General features: G+C 44.3%; 1 protein-coding gene across 5 annotated transcripts in view; it reads left to right on the top strand.

The window, feature by feature from the left end:
* The window catches only part of si:dkey-237h12.3 (teneurin-3), a 224,460-nt gene that overhangs the window by 167,078 nt on the left and 42,049 nt on the right, over nt 1-15,333 (top strand). For all 5 annotated transcript variants that reach the window (XM_061250968.1, XM_061250970.1, XM_061250969.1 and 2 more), the window contains 5 exons: nt 1,299-1,400; nt 1,588-1,782; nt 3,110-3,310; nt 6,642-6,827; nt 13,711-13,857. In XM_061250968.1, the coding sequence (XP_061106952.1) occupies nt 1,299-1,400; nt 1,588-1,782; nt 3,110-3,310; nt 6,642-6,827; nt 13,711-13,857 (831 nt within the window). The remainder of the gene's footprint in view (nt 1-1,298; nt 1,401-1,587; nt 1,783-3,109; nt 3,311-6,641; nt 6,828-13,710; nt 13,858-15,333) is intronic.

The raw sequence follows: 15,333 nt of genomic DNA, 5'->3' as shown, positions 1-15,333 counted from the left end.
GGCAAAGCGGACTTTAATAATGAGGTACTTTTTTTTTTAGGTCACATATATGATTCACAGTCAGGATTTAAAGGCACAAAGATTCAAAGAGCTCTGAATGTGGAACTTTACGTCGACATCAAAGATTTCAACAGCAGGTCTTGAGGGCATTCTTTAACACTCTCACAGTGTAACATACAGAAAGAAAGACTGACTTCAAAAGTCTTTTCATGTTTACTTTTTCTACCTTTCAGCTTTCTGTTTTCTTCAGAATATTTCATATATTCATTTTATTGATCATTGAGGAAAATGCTCTTTTAGATGACATTGTGGATATCGCTGTGAAGTGCAGTGAGAGAGAGGAGGCCAGTCTAAGCACGCGTTGCTTTTGTGGCGGGATGTCATGTCATGTCACAGAGGAAGGGACTCTGGAGTCTGCAAATGACTGCCTTTGGCAGTATTGTGTCATTAATTTCATGCCAATAAAGCTCTTTGAATTCATTAATTAATTAATCATTAGATAATTCTTCTTTTGTGTACTTTTGTCTAATGATGTCAGTTTTTCCATTTGCACATAATTTTTCCTGATTATCAATTTTAACTACACAACATGAGTGCAATTTATTTACATCTACCATTTTCATATTTTAAAAAAAATATATATATATATGTATATGTGTATATATATATACACCCTGGACGAATGAAACTATGTACTAGTCATATCATTATCACCGATAGTGTTGACAGCGATATGAACACCCAGTGAAACTGTATGCAAGCAATAAATGAATCTGTGCTCATCACACACCTGGAATCAACTTCCGCTTTGGGAGAAATGTGTAAGCCATTTGAGAGCAACACATTGATTTTGATAATGGATGAAAATTGTTGTGTATTTCAGAGCTGATTCAACAGGTCTCAGGCTGATTGAAGCGATTCACTGAGAAATATGCAGCTGGGCAAAAGCAAATGTGCTTTCAAGTAGATGCTGAACAGTGTGCTTTGGGATTGTAATAATGAAATTCATTTTTTAACCTAACTGTTCATCACTCTATAAAAGCAAAAATAGCTAATGGCATTTAAAAATACATATGTATATATAAAAGTTATTGATAGCTGTGAAAGAAAGATAGTCATGAAATTTTGTAGCTGATTGACGATAGGTCATTACTGTATAATGTGTTTTTATTTATTTAAACCATCAGGGGGTGCAATATTTCTGATTAATGTTGGTTAGCTTGGTGTACAATGAGCTGCTATCTCATGTGCAAAGCTAACTGCAGTTATTTCAGGTCGAGTTTTCAAATTCTCAACAGAATCTGCAATGGAGTGTCCACCCAATTGCCATAGAAACGGAGAGTGTGTTTCCGGTACGTGCCACTGTTTCCCTGGGTTCTTCGGACTTGACTGTTCAAGAGGTACGTCGCCGCAAATCCCGGACACCTTACATCATTTTTTATAATTCCACTTGTATCATCCGGCGTTCTTAGTCTGCTCACCGTCTCATGGTCCATACGCACAAGCGAATATACAAATGTGCACCATTCAGACTAATGAACGCATGCCCGTCTGAGGAAATTGTCCGTATTCCATGACTCCCTGCAGCTGCCTGCCCGGTGCTGTGCAGCGGGAACGGCCAGTACACTAGGGGGCGCTGTCTCTGCTTCAGCGGCTGGAAGGGCATCGAGTGCGACGTGCCCAACAGCCAGTGCATCGACACCCACTGCGGCGGCCACGGGGTCTGCATCATGGGCTCCTGCACCTGCAACACCGGCTACAAGGGCGACCACTGCGAGGAAGGTGAGCTCCGCCCCCGCCCGCAGCTGTCGCTCGGCAACCGCGAGAGGTTGCCGCCCACCTGTCCAACCCTTTTGGAAACGAGGGTAACGTTTCGCAGGCCGACGATCGTCCCCGCGTCGAAAACCGTTTCCTCTTAACCTCCCGCCGTCGCCGTCTGTCCCACTTAGACTGGGTGCTCCAAATCGGCTGCGTTTTCAATGGAAACATCTTGGCCAACTAAAATTAGACTCTTCATTCGCGGTCGATAAATTTCATTTCCCCTCTTTAGAAAGTTTTATATTTCAGGTCTATTTGAATTTTACTGCAGGAAAGCAAGCCCCGCAGGTCTGAGTTGTTATTTACTGGACATTGATTGCTCTCCGTGACTGTAATACCTTACTGTAAGGCACATTTCTAAAGAGGCTGCTTTTAACATTCCAGGGACAATTGCTATTTTCGACTTCGTCAAGCAAATAATTACTCTGATGTCCTCTTTGATATCGTTGCTTCCCTCAACGTGGGTATTTATGCTCAGTAGTAACGATAATTGCAGATTGGAATGGATTTTTCTGTTGTCAACTGATTGAATTAGTTTTAGATGTCCCAATATAATTCTAATATTGCCAAAGCACCTTCATGCGTGCATTTTTTTATCCAGAGGAAAAAGATCTTAACTCATGTATTCAGTCAGATTGATTTCATTGATCCCTGTTCAAAGACTAACGCAATTAACTCAACCAGATTCAATTTTCAAGCCGTTGACCCAATGTGTAAAATGTTATTGAATCAAGCGAGTAATTAAATCCCATCATCCCCAACACGTTAAAGTAAATTAGGAAGAACAGAATCCCAGCGTTTGTCTGAGTGTGTTTCCTCTGAGGTTTCTCAGTCTGTGTGTATTGACGTGACTACAGGGAGGCCCACTTGCCATTTCCAGTTAATAAGAGCCGAAAATCACCATTCCTCTTTGTTAAACGACGCACTGACAATTTAATAAGCTTCAGCTCATGTGCTTGCCTATCAGCAGATCCCATCTGGTTCAGTTCATTTTGAAAGAAATATATAGATGATGAGTGGAGCCAAAATGGAGGGAATGCAGATGTGCATACCAGGAACACAGGACATTGATCTCCTCTCATGACGTTTCCTGCCTCTCTCTCTCTCACACACACACACATATACTCACACACACAAAAAACACATATACACACACAAAAACACAAATACACACACATACACATTCGTGCGCACACACACACACACACACAACGCACATATACATGCACACGTGCAAACACACACATGCACACACACGCACACAAACACACACACACACACACACACACAGTGGACTGCCTGGAACCATCCTGCTCCAACCATGGAGTGTGTATCCATGGAGAGTGCCACTGCAATCCCGGCTGGGGCGGGATCAGTTGCGAGATCCTGAAGACCATGTGTCCAGATCAGTGCTCCGGTCACGGGACCTACCATGCCGAAACCGGCACCTGCACCTGCAACACCAACTGGGCCGGGCCGGACTGTTCTGTCGGTAAGAACCTCCCACGCCATTTTATTTTGGCCACTTTTGAAGACGTTTGTCCTTGTTGTTGTTGTTGTTGTTCTATCTGTCAACATGTAGAGTTCATGACCTCATTGTGCCCCTTGTGCTGATTGGCTGTTGGTAATTGGTCCTTAAAGTGTTGTGTTTATTTATTCAGCCTGAAGATTTATTCAGCGAAGGCTTTTTTCTTTTTTCTTTTTTTTTTGTTGCAAGCCACTTTTCTTGCCTGCTGCCCACAATTATGCGACAGTATGTCAACGAGTGATTTGTTGCACTCATCTGTTTCTTTCCCGTGGCTGAAAATACTGTATCTGCCAGAAAAGAAAACACCGGATGGTTTTGTACCTACACTGTTTAGCACCATGTCCTGACACACTCTTGTTGATGATATCTAGTTACTTAGCAGATGCGTGCGCTGAATTCTTACAGTATTATTTACCGCACATTCTGTTCCACGTTGACGCAGCCAGATTTAGGTATTTAAGTGCTCACGATAAGATCAACCAGGCCCATGGGCCCGCACTCCAGTGCTTTCACCACCTCACCAAACGCTCCCTTCATCCAATATTTGCCATAATAAAATGCTTATTCATTATCTATACTGGAAGTGGGGTATTAAGTCTGGAGCAAGTGGCAATAAGGGGGACATGATGAAGGTAATGATGGAAAGTAATGAAAAAGACGGGGAACTCCTGCTGTTCGGGAATGTCTTCGCGGGAGCCGGTAGCTCCGTACATGGCACACCAGCCCGATTACAGGAAGGAAGGGAGCTTTTTTCCCCTCCAGCACAACGGGGGGGGGGGGGAGACATTAACCGTAAGAGCCAAGGAGGTGGGGGGGGTGTTGATGGGATTTCCACGGCTGATATTTTCTCACGTCTGGACCGATATTTAAGGTGGAGATAAGGCCGGGAGATGAGAGGAGGGGCCCCAGCACAGTGTGATCCGGCCTGGCCACAGCACACCTGGGCCAGCCTCTCCTCCCCAGCCCAGCAGGCCAGCCTTCTCCTATTAATTAGCCCAGGAACGCCGCTTCAATTAAACGCACTTTTAATTAATAAGCATGAGCCGCAGATCGACCCCCCGCCCCCCCCCCCCACCTACACGCTGAACACAACGCACACACATACAGTGCACACTGGAAACCTGCGTGTTAAGAGCTGATAAACACCTCCGCGCTAATGAAAAATTGATTGCATCGATCGGCATGGAAAAAGGGGCCCTCGGATTCGAACGGCGCTCCTGGATCCGGTTAATATTCCCAAGCGCTGAGGTTAATCAGACCATTCAAGGTCTTTTAAAAGGGGAAAAACTCTACTCGGAGGCAAAGACAATCAGCCCGTAAGAGAGGAAGGGATAAAAAAAAGGGGGAGAGTTGTTGTTGAATTGAGTGGACTTGGTCATTATGCTCACTCAGTAGAGTTAGAGTTGGATGTCCGCTGGGTTTTCGCAGAGCTGTACACCTGTTATCTTTGGAGTTTGACTGGAACCAGAAGAACAAGAAGAAAGTTAACTTTTTATCTGACCTTGTGTAACTTCTCTGACCTTAGAAAAAAGATATTTGTCAGGATACTTGAAAGAGCTTCTGGAGTTGTGCTGGAGTTTCCAAATTGTCTTGGCTTCCTAAACGCTTTTGGAAGCCCTTGGGAAAATGATATTAGGACGGTTACCAGCCTGGATCAGAGAATGAATTCCCAAGCGTCTCTCGTGGTTTTGATGAAATGCTTCAAACGCTGCTGTCTCACTGCCAGACCCAAAACCATTTTCTAACCACCTCTGAGTTCAATAATTACAGCGTTCCTTTTATAACAATGCACAAAACAGAGAGACATTTCCTGGAGTGGTTGATGTAACCTTCAAGTGCATGTTTAGTGGCTGAAAATAGTGAACCGACCCTTCACTTGGCTCGTTTAGAAGCCATTTTGTTTCACTCTGCCTGTTGTGCCAAGTGAGATTTGGAATACACTGTGAGTCTGTTTTGAAATGTAGGAACCCGCCAGACTTGAAAAAAATTATCTGGGGATATGAAGAGCCTAACAAAACATTTTTGTTTAGTCTCTAAGAACAAAGAAAAAGAACAAAAGCACATGACACTAGCATGGTGGAACCATGCAATGCAAATGACTGAAACCACATTGTAGTTCATGGTATGTTTTATCATATAAAGACCAGTCACACTGCTGCTCTGAAAGTCAGTAACTAGCAGTTACATTTATATTTCTTAGAATAAGAAATAATATATATACTGTATAAACTCATCAAGGAATGAAAATGTCTCTCTCAAAGGAACACAAAATATTCAAATCAACGGGTTGATTTAGATGAATTAAGTATTACTTCTTTACATTAGATCGGTTAGGGGTGCTTGCTGGCTGTGGCAAGCCCAGTACATCCACTTTCATTAATGTCTTTGCTTCATAATTATACTCCCACACTAATACACTCCACTCTTTGAGTGTAATACAGTATGTAGGAGCAATATACTGTGGTCAGAATGGCAGGTCATATGCGAACGTATTGTAATTTTGAGGTTGTTTTGGGTAAGCAGTTTAACCAAGTCTGGCAGAGTGAGTCTGTCTCAAACTTTGGAAATATGTTACCCGGGACCATCTCTGGTGATGTGTCCAGAGCAGTCCTGTTGTTTCCTGTCGAAAAGTTTAAAGTTTAGTGCTTTTTCAGTAACTAACAGTTCTTATGCGCACTGCTGTTGTGCTCTGTGCTGTTCATGTACCCTGTTTAATGTGACTAGTGTGGGTATGTTGTGGGTTGTTGTACCTGTGTAATAATGTGTCCACTGTTGGTGTGTCATGAGTTGCTGTAGCTGTGTGATAATGTGTGCACACTTTGCTGTAACACACTCTGCCCTTGCATACAGAGCTCACCCCTGCTCTCTCTCCCTCCCTTTCTCTCTCTCTCTCTCTCTCTCTCTCTCTCTCTCTCTGTCTCTCTCTGTCTCTCCCTCTCTCTCTGTCTCTCTCTCTCCCCCCTCCCTTTCTCTGTCTCTCCCTCTCTCTCTCTCTCTCTCTCTCTCTCTCACCCTCTCTCTCTGTCTCTCTCTCTCCCTCCCCCTCCCTTTCTCTCTCTCCCTCCCTTTCTCTCTCTCTCTCTCTCTCTCTCCCTCCCTCTCTCTCTCTCCCTCTCCCTCCCTCTCTGTCTCTCTCTCTCTCTCCCTCTCCCTCCCTCTCTCTCTCTCTCTCTCTCCCTCTCTCTGTCTCCCCCCTCCCTTTCTCTGTCTCTCCCTCTCTCTCTGTCTCTCCCTCTCTCTCTCTCTCTCTCTCTCTCTCTCTCTCTCTCTCTCTCTCTCTCTCTCTCTCTCTCAGAGGTGTGTGCGGTGGACTGTGGCTCTCACGGTGTCTGTGTGGGAGGGGCCTGTCGCTGTGAGGAGGGCTGGGGGGGCCCCGGGTGCGAGCAGAAGGCCTGTCACCCGCGCTGCTCCGAGCACGGCGTCTGCAAGGAGGGCAAGTGCGAGTGCAGCCCAGGATGGAGCGGGGAGCACTGCAGCATCGGTAGGTACCCCTGCTGTACCCCCACGCCCCCGCGGCATCAGTAGGCCCCCTGAACTGTAGGTACCCCTGCTGTACCCCCACCCCCCTGTGGCATCAGTAGGCCCCCTGAACTGTAGGTACCCCTGCTGTACCCCCACCCCCCCTGTGGCATCAGTAGGTCCCCTGCACTGTAGGTACACCCTATGTAGCACGAAATACCAGTGTACGGAGGCCCCATGGAGGTATGCCCTGTGTAGTGCCAGTGCCCCCCACCCCTCACCTCTCAGTTCACAGAGAGCTTTTATGGGCGCCCAGAGGAGCCCTGACCTGCCACTGTTTCTGATCCCTCTTTCCCCCTCTCCTTTTCCTGAGTGTTTTTGATTGAGCTGCAGCCCTTAACCTCTGGAGGTTTATTTACCTGCGATGGAGGGACCAGGCCGCCCTTCACACAGCACTTGACCTTTGTGTTCTATCAAAGCCCTGACATTTCTAAGGGTATGAGAAGAGGAGAGAAAAGAGAGAAAATCACATGGAGTAGAACTGCTGTGGCACCACTCCCCGTGAGAAACATTTCTGGAGGTGATGAAGAACCTCTAAGGGAGCTTAGAGAATCTGAATTGTGTGTGTGTGTGTGTGTGTGTGTGTGTGTGTGTATGCATGTGTGTGTGTGAGCTTGAGTGTGCGTGTGTGTGTATGTGTGTGTATTTCATATGATGTGAACGCAGCCTGCTTATCGACTGGAGTGATTGTAAACTCTCTTCTCAATCACAAATAAGCTTGCTGTTTGAAACAGCTTTTCAATTTCACCGGTACTTTGCGATTTATTTTCTCTTTTAGGCAAGTTAGGGGGTAATCCTTTGTGGTATTTACAAGCTTTAACACAGATTTGCTTATCGATCTACTTTGATTTCTGTGTACGTGCATTTGCCAATTCAAATGGAAACTTGGCCGAGGGGACTAGCTAATGCCTTGAAGTTGTGAGAAAGACAGGCTATTTGTTTTTTCTTTCGACTCACCAGGACAGCAGAGTTAAGAGATCGTTAGCAATCGCAAAGATACGCCTTGTTTCCTTAATCAAAAGTTGCTTTGTGAATTCCTTTAATAAACTGTGCACTGGCCAGGAGCATAGGATCATGGTGCTCTGGGGGTTTTGGAAGATTAGATCATTATATAACTTAATTGCACTTAGTCAAATCCTGGAACTGCAAAACAGGTAGTCTGAGGAAGCCGGGCTGTGGCTGTAGCGAGGGACCTCAAACCAATTGAGCTGGAAAGACGCGGTAGTCTTTAGGTGTCTCTCCAAGTCTTAGTGCTCGCTGCAGCCTGCTCACGTTTTAACTCGGTGGGCGCTGATCACAGAAAACGCGTACTATTACAGGAAGTGAATTAATTCATGAAGCACCTTTGATATTTGGATAATGAACATTTGGCATGTTGTACATCTGGCTCCTCCGGGCCACCATACGTCAGATTTAGGTCTACAACAAAGGAGCTCTTTGGGGTGATTTACACAGACGGAGCAGTAGGCCAGAGCTTTGATCTCACACTGTTCTTTTTTTTTGGGGGGAATAAACTTTGATTGCGGTGGGAGCTTCTGCCTATTCGTTGCGCTAATGAAAGCCATGCTCAGTGTTGACTCTTTGACCCTGGGATTCGATGGATTGCCTGAGCCAAACTGCTGGGAGCCTGTGGAGAGAGACCGGGATTTTTCTGCCTGCGTTAGCAAAGTGCATCCCCTCCACACCCCTGGCCCACATCCCAAGCCCAACCGCACGGTCGGGAAAGTCTGTTCCCTCTGAAACAAGGGCAAACTCTTCAAAAAGCCCTACACCTAATCATGTTTACATGGCCTCTGTTAAATTAGTGGGGCTGCCCTCCTGTGTATCCAGGAACTAAAGCCCAGAGATCTCCCGGAGTACAAAGAGCGAACGAGAGTGATTACAGAGGCACATCATGATGACATTCCTGAAGTTATTAATCCTTTTGCCATTTCAATAATGCTCCTGATCCGTCCTTTAAACAGTGCGCGACCTGTGTCAGGAAACTGTTTCACATCGGATGAGCCGGCGGAGGGGTCTGAGAATGCTAATTTACCTTCCCCTCTTCTACCCAAAACCCCAGAACAAGGACAGCACCTTGTTTCAGACTTTAAATAACTTCCACTTTGACAAAGCGGCTTTAATCCCATTACACGGCGTCTATAGTGTATGGGACAGCTGCGGCAATTTAAAAAGATGGCTTCTCCGGCTTACCCCATTGTTCCTCTCGGAGCTCCGGAGTTTCGAGGGGGCAACTTTTGGGAATCCGCTCTTTGTTGCTTCAGAAGAGTTCCGATGAGTAAAACCTGGGCATTAGATAGTTTTTTACTCCTTTGTGTTTGAGCTGGTGGGACTATGGTGCAAACCGAAGTGGTAATATATTACGCACATGCCCTATACACTGGTGTTTTTGTTAGTCTGGAGCAAAGGCAGTTTGTTTGATTGTGTTCCTTTTCAGACGTAAACGCCATTCGTCATTTCTACCGGTGGAGTTCGTAGGAGTATGCGGTTTCTTACTGTGTGTGTTGATAGCAAAGGCTTGGTGTTATCGAAGTGATCTTCACGGATGGCACAGGTTATCTAAACTAGCTTCTTATAAGCCAGCCTCAATGCCTTTCTAATGACAAGATAAACTATAACCTGCAATCAGATAACCATCATTGAGATTGCTACTATAGCAAATGAGGTGTGCTGTCGAGGCTGCTGGTTAGCCATCTCTGTAAAATTATTTTTTTAAGTTTACTTAGGTTCACTAACATAACATAAGATGGATGTACACACTATATGTTGTAATCCTTCTATTTTCCTCACCCCTTTTCACCACATACACTATTTTCATACCAGACTCGTCCTCCCAAAATATAGACTGTGTGGTACATTCAGGGAGAATAATGCATGAAATTGATGTCAGAAGTGGGACAGAGTAGCCCCACTGGTAATCTGTCTCCGGGCCTCCTCCTTCCTCTTCCTGCGTTCTGGGGATGAATCCCATTGGCCGGCGTACTCGCAGAGTTAACTCCCCGGCCCCATTCATCAGTACCAAACACAGGGGCCCTACAGCTGTAGACCGAGCAGTACCTTACCAGCCTCATGTGACCCATAACGGCTGCAGTTTACCGTACGGCTGCTAATATGTTTAGCATTCTCAGTATATCATAGGAAGGGTTGTAAAGTGGTGCTGTCGGTTCTGTTTGTTCCTTTTAATATTCCTCGGTCTAATCTGAAGATGGATTTAGTAATTTAATGGATTAAATCTTCATGCATTTCCAAAGCAAATAGACCTCTGCTTATCATTGTATGATCATAATAGCTTGGGATAAAAATGAATGTGGTGCCTTTTTTTTTTTTACATATTTCTTTGTGAATGTGTGTGTGTGTGTGCATACAATTTTATATTGGCAACTTGTTTAGAATGATAAATTACCCAATCAATATATTGTGCACAATTCAATATTGCAGTACAGCTCCCTTTTCTGAAAAAGGCTCACAAAGAAATAAAATGCAAGGGCTGACTGTTCAGTAATAGAATTACAGTACGCATATTCTAAACTGGGCCATGTATGGTTAATATTGAGTACTGTAAGTCTAATGGTCTTTGTGAAAAGATACTTAGCATTTATCTGTCAAAATCATAATGGTATCTAAGAGAACTCTGTTGGGTTTAGATGCAATCAGTTAATTAATCGTTCTACATAAATGACCTTTTTATACTTTCTTTGGTTTTCTATTTATGATCACTGTATTTTAGAAATAAAAAATCTGATGGCAGTAACCTAGTTAAGCGGAAAGCTATAATACCTTCCAGAAATACTGTATTTAATATGAAAGTGAAAGTGAACACGACTCTGCCTTTTGATTGCATTGTTTCAATAACAGAGGTTTTGCTGGCATGATTAAAGTACATAAAGCCAATTTCTTGGAGTCTGGATTTACCTGCAGCTAGGGCAATAAAAGCTGTGTGTTCTAAATGGCAATTAAGATATTGTAAATCAATGTGCGTCTGGCTTTTCCTCGGAGGGGAAGCTGATTGAACTTACTGAACATAATGTGTAATTGTTCACAGATTAATGTCACTTTTATCATAGCTTGCAGAATCAGCAGATAAATAATGAAGCAATGATGTCCGTGAGGGGGTGAGCGATTCTGCTCTCCCCGCGTCTGGGAGAGGAGCAAATGAGAAAACACAGGCCGCTTAATGGCAGCTGAATTGCTGTGGGAAGCCAGGGTTCGGGAATGAGCGTAATTGTTTTCCTGGCGCATGTTCCGTGTCTGATTGTGCTGCACCCAAGGAAGCAGAGGCCCGTAGCCCCCACCTGCACCCCCAACCCAACACCCCCTATATCCCACTCTCCCTCACCCCACTAACCTTACCCCTGCTACCCACACCCCTCACAACCCAACGCTTACCTCTCCTACCCACCCAACCCTTACCCCCCCTACCCTTACCTACTCTTATCCAACCCCCCGAAAACCACCCCCAACCCTTCCCAACCAACCCTCACCCCCTCCCTACACTCCCACCCCCACCCCCAGCCCCAGCCCTGGGACATATTTCTGGGTGTTACTCTGGTAAACATCCCCATGCACACTGGAGAGTCCTGCCATTACCATTTGATGAGAACAGCGATCACATGCCAAAAAAGCATACAAACGATCTGCGATAAACATTATAAAAAGAGCACTGGGACGACTTCATTTTATAGCCTGTAGTTTAAAAAGTCAAAGAAAATAATAATAAAAAGAACAACGTGCTGCCTGTCTCTAAATAAGGCAGTACTGTAATGGACTTATGCTGTTAAAGCGAGTATATTGTGTAAGAGGGACTTCAGAACTTTAAAGTTGCATTTAAAAACGCATTTGGTTAAATGATAGAAAATCTGGGTTGATCGCACTGAATAAGTAAATAGTTCTGACCAATTAAATTCAATGGCCACATTGTCGAGTGGTTGCACATGGCTGGAGTGAGCAGTCTCTACCAGTGGCTTGGTGCTGTTGACATGCGTGTAGTTGTTGCTCATGTATGATTTCAAGGTCAATGAGCCAATTTGGCCTCAGTGCAGGGGCCCACTTTGTCCCATCAATGTCTGTGATCTACAAACGTGAGCTCTAAGGGAGTCTGTAATGTGTGGTAATGATATTATGTGTTCAGTCAAAGGAGAGCACTGGCATAAGGGTGTGGGTTTAAATGATGTTTCCATGGTGAAGATGTCAGAGCTGTGAGCGTCTGTCAGCTTTTCTCTCTCTGCTTGTGTGTCAGACCAGCGAGTCTCCTGGCCTGTGATTCTCTCACTGAAATGTATGTTCTCTTCTCTCTCGCCTCTCAAGCGCACTATCTGGATAAGATAGTAAAAGGTACTGTGCTTTCACCCTTTCTTCAAACATGCTTCCTGCAATGCTCATAATGTACTTATCACTACTTACTTTTCTTTCTTTACTTAATATTGACCAATTAAAATGATACCATGTATTTATTCAACCAAGAAGAACATGATTATACCTTTTTGTTTATTTAACAAGTTAGTTTATGTAACTGAACATCTTTTTCTTTTTTTTCCACCCCTGATGGTAAACCATGTAAATCATAAATACAGACATCTTTTCCATCTTCATGAATCCCTGGACTCACCACATTTAAATAGCATTCCAATAATATTCCACAGTTTGGGCATGTCGGCATTTTAATTGCATAACATTCCACACAAATGTTAATTCTAAATCAATCCACAGTTTTTACTGATATCAATGTGATATAGATGCAATACCACACAAGTTTCACAGCTTCAAACTTCATAGGGAATATTTTTCTCTCAGTTCCTAATCACAGTGCACAATAACAGCGTATCTGGTTCGAAGCCAGGCCCACCCAGTGTCTGCAAACAGTTCTGCTCTCTCTATTTTGTTCCCTATATGTTTGTCGGTCTGGCGGAGATAAGTTCTGAGTATTTTAATTTTCTTTCTTAAACTTTCCTCCCCCCCCCCCCACCCCATAATAGCAGACAAGATAGGATTTAAAGGTAATGGAACAAAGCCCCAGGGAGATTGTCACAAACAATCACTCTCCGCTCTCTTGTCTTGAAGCACGGCGTATACGTGTCTTTGTTCAGTCTATCAATGTTTTATTGTGGTCCTTTCTGGTATCTCATTCCTGTCCGTCCTAACTAGCCGAACATGCGGCTGTTACGTTCTGTTGGAAATCCTGTCGGTCCTGTTCCATGCATTTGCGGCCTGAATCTTAATGTATGTTAGAATAGACGCTAAGCTGCTTTAGTTATTTCCTGGGCTTTGCTTATTCCGTGTAAAGGAATGTAATTTCAGCATAAAGTATAGATGTGGAGACAGCAGAATCAGACCTCACTATACTTTGTGCTTTGATTTTTGAATGTGCTGTAATTTCACATGGACGTTTTGTTGCCTGAAGACCAGAGAACCTTCCTATCTTGCTATTTTCTGCTCTCTATTGGATTTACTGCAAACATGAGCAACGTTAGGCCGTTTGGTAAGACACAAAGCCTATAAAACCAGTCTTCTGCGATGGTAAACCACGAAAGCTAAATAAAATGTGGATTATTCTTCAAAACAGGTACTACGACATGGCTGATTTCTTCCTCTTCTTTCTGAAATACAAGGAAACAGAATGGAAGGTGTATGTATGAACCTGCTACTGGTACATCCATGTGAAATTACAGCATCCTTGCATTTCTCAAGGCCTGTCTCAACTTCAGTGTCAGTATATGTTCACCAAATGTTGTTATTTTTTTATACTTTATATTTTCTGTCTTTTGTTTGGTTTGAATGAGAAGGGAATAATTTATCCGGTACTTACTTCCTGGGATATCTGTGTATGACCGATGTAATTACCTTGACAGAGGGATGCCCAGGTCTGTGCAACAGTAACGGGAGATGTACTCTGGACCAAAATGGCTGGCACTGCGTCTGTCAGTCTGGCTGGAGAGGGGCGGGGTGTGACGTCGCCATGGAGACCCTCTGCACAGACGGCAAGGACAACGAGGGAGGTAAGGGCATTCGCCGGAACGTGAGGATTGCAGGATTAAGGGTATCGAGGCTCATTTCCTGTTTGTTTGATTTGTTCTGATTGGTAAACAAAACGGCGCGCCTGCAATCAGCCAGGCAAATTGCATCCAGTCCCGCTTGTGCCTAGCAGCGGGGGGGGGGGGGGTCGAGAAGATGACCAGTTTGAGTCAGATCCTCAGCACACTGCAAACACCCAGGCACAATATTAGTCTTGGTAAGAACTTCCTGCTGAAATAGGCCCAGGTGATCTCTGACACACTCAGGAACAACAACATCTTTATCGGCAATCAATCCAAATTTAACCATCTGCTCAATGACATTTACAAATCTATTTAATAAGCTCTTTTTCTGCATATTCAGAGTGCTAAAACATACTAAGAAGGAGTATGCATCACTATTTGTGTTGCAATTATACCTATTGATCACCGTTGAAATCGTTAATTAACCCAACAGCATGAATTATGCGCCTGTCAATAAAATATGATTCCAAATACTTCACAAAGACTTTCCTGTTACCTCCACTTTACGGTGTAAACAAATTTGTCTTTGCGCCCTTTTTGTGAACGCACCCCTCCTGCCGGCTTCAACGGGGGTAGAGTTGTTTGGCTCGTGGCCTTTAATCTCGAAATGTCCTTGTGGAGAAAAACGGTGATAATGAATGTGTAAAAGTGCAGTGCTGCCTGCAGGTAGCATCGGAGCTCACTCTACTGTGCAAAAATAATGGCCTTCTCTCATTCTCACCTTTTCACATTATTCTCTGTTTATCACGTTGCTTAGATATCTTGGAGCGCAAACATGTTCTTTTTATGTGATGGATATTGCAGGGGGTGGGTTTCTATGTTTTACCGCAGAACAAATGGCTCTTCTCATCCCATGCTCAGGTTTAGAAAGAATGTAGAGATTTCTATACGTATATTTCCCGGTAATTATACAAATAAATTGAAGTCAGCTTTTTTTGTTTGGAAAAGGCTGTCGTCACACGCGACGACTCCATCCCTGAATGGGTGTGCTTTCATTTGCAAATAATTAAATTTGAAATCCGAGGTTGGCTGCCTGGAAGGCAGGAGCGGAGAGACGCGTCCCTTCTGTACTACAAAGCCCAGCGCCACTTGCTTCTGTTTGGACAGCCGAGCCGTCACCCCAAAACGACTCCCAGCCACACAAGCGCAAACAAACAAACAAAACACAACAAAAGCGGGGAAAGAAAAATGCCCCTGCGCTCTGGTTATGAGGAAGCAATTTTGTAACAATGCCTCACTTGCTGAGGCAAACTCCCACGAAAAATAACTCTGCATCTCCGCATCGTGAGCGGGGAAAATGAGATCTGAGGCCTGATTGATGGTAGCGGAGAGGCTTGTAAAAATGCATTTCCTGCTGATTAGTTCAGGGGGTGTCAATCACACACGGTTTTATGACCCCCCAGACTGCGTGCCAGATGTACGCTCCGCTTTTTATAA

This window comes from Conger conger, chromosome 8 (genome assembly GCF_963514075.1).
Source record: "Conger conger chromosome 8, fConCon1.1, whole genome shotgun sequence".
Taxonomy (NCBI): domain Eukaryota; kingdom Metazoa; phylum Chordata; class Actinopteri; order Anguilliformes; family Congridae; genus Conger; species Conger conger.
The sequence above is the reverse complement of the archived record's forward strand: the minus strand, read 5'-3'. Positions and strand labels throughout refer to the sequence as shown.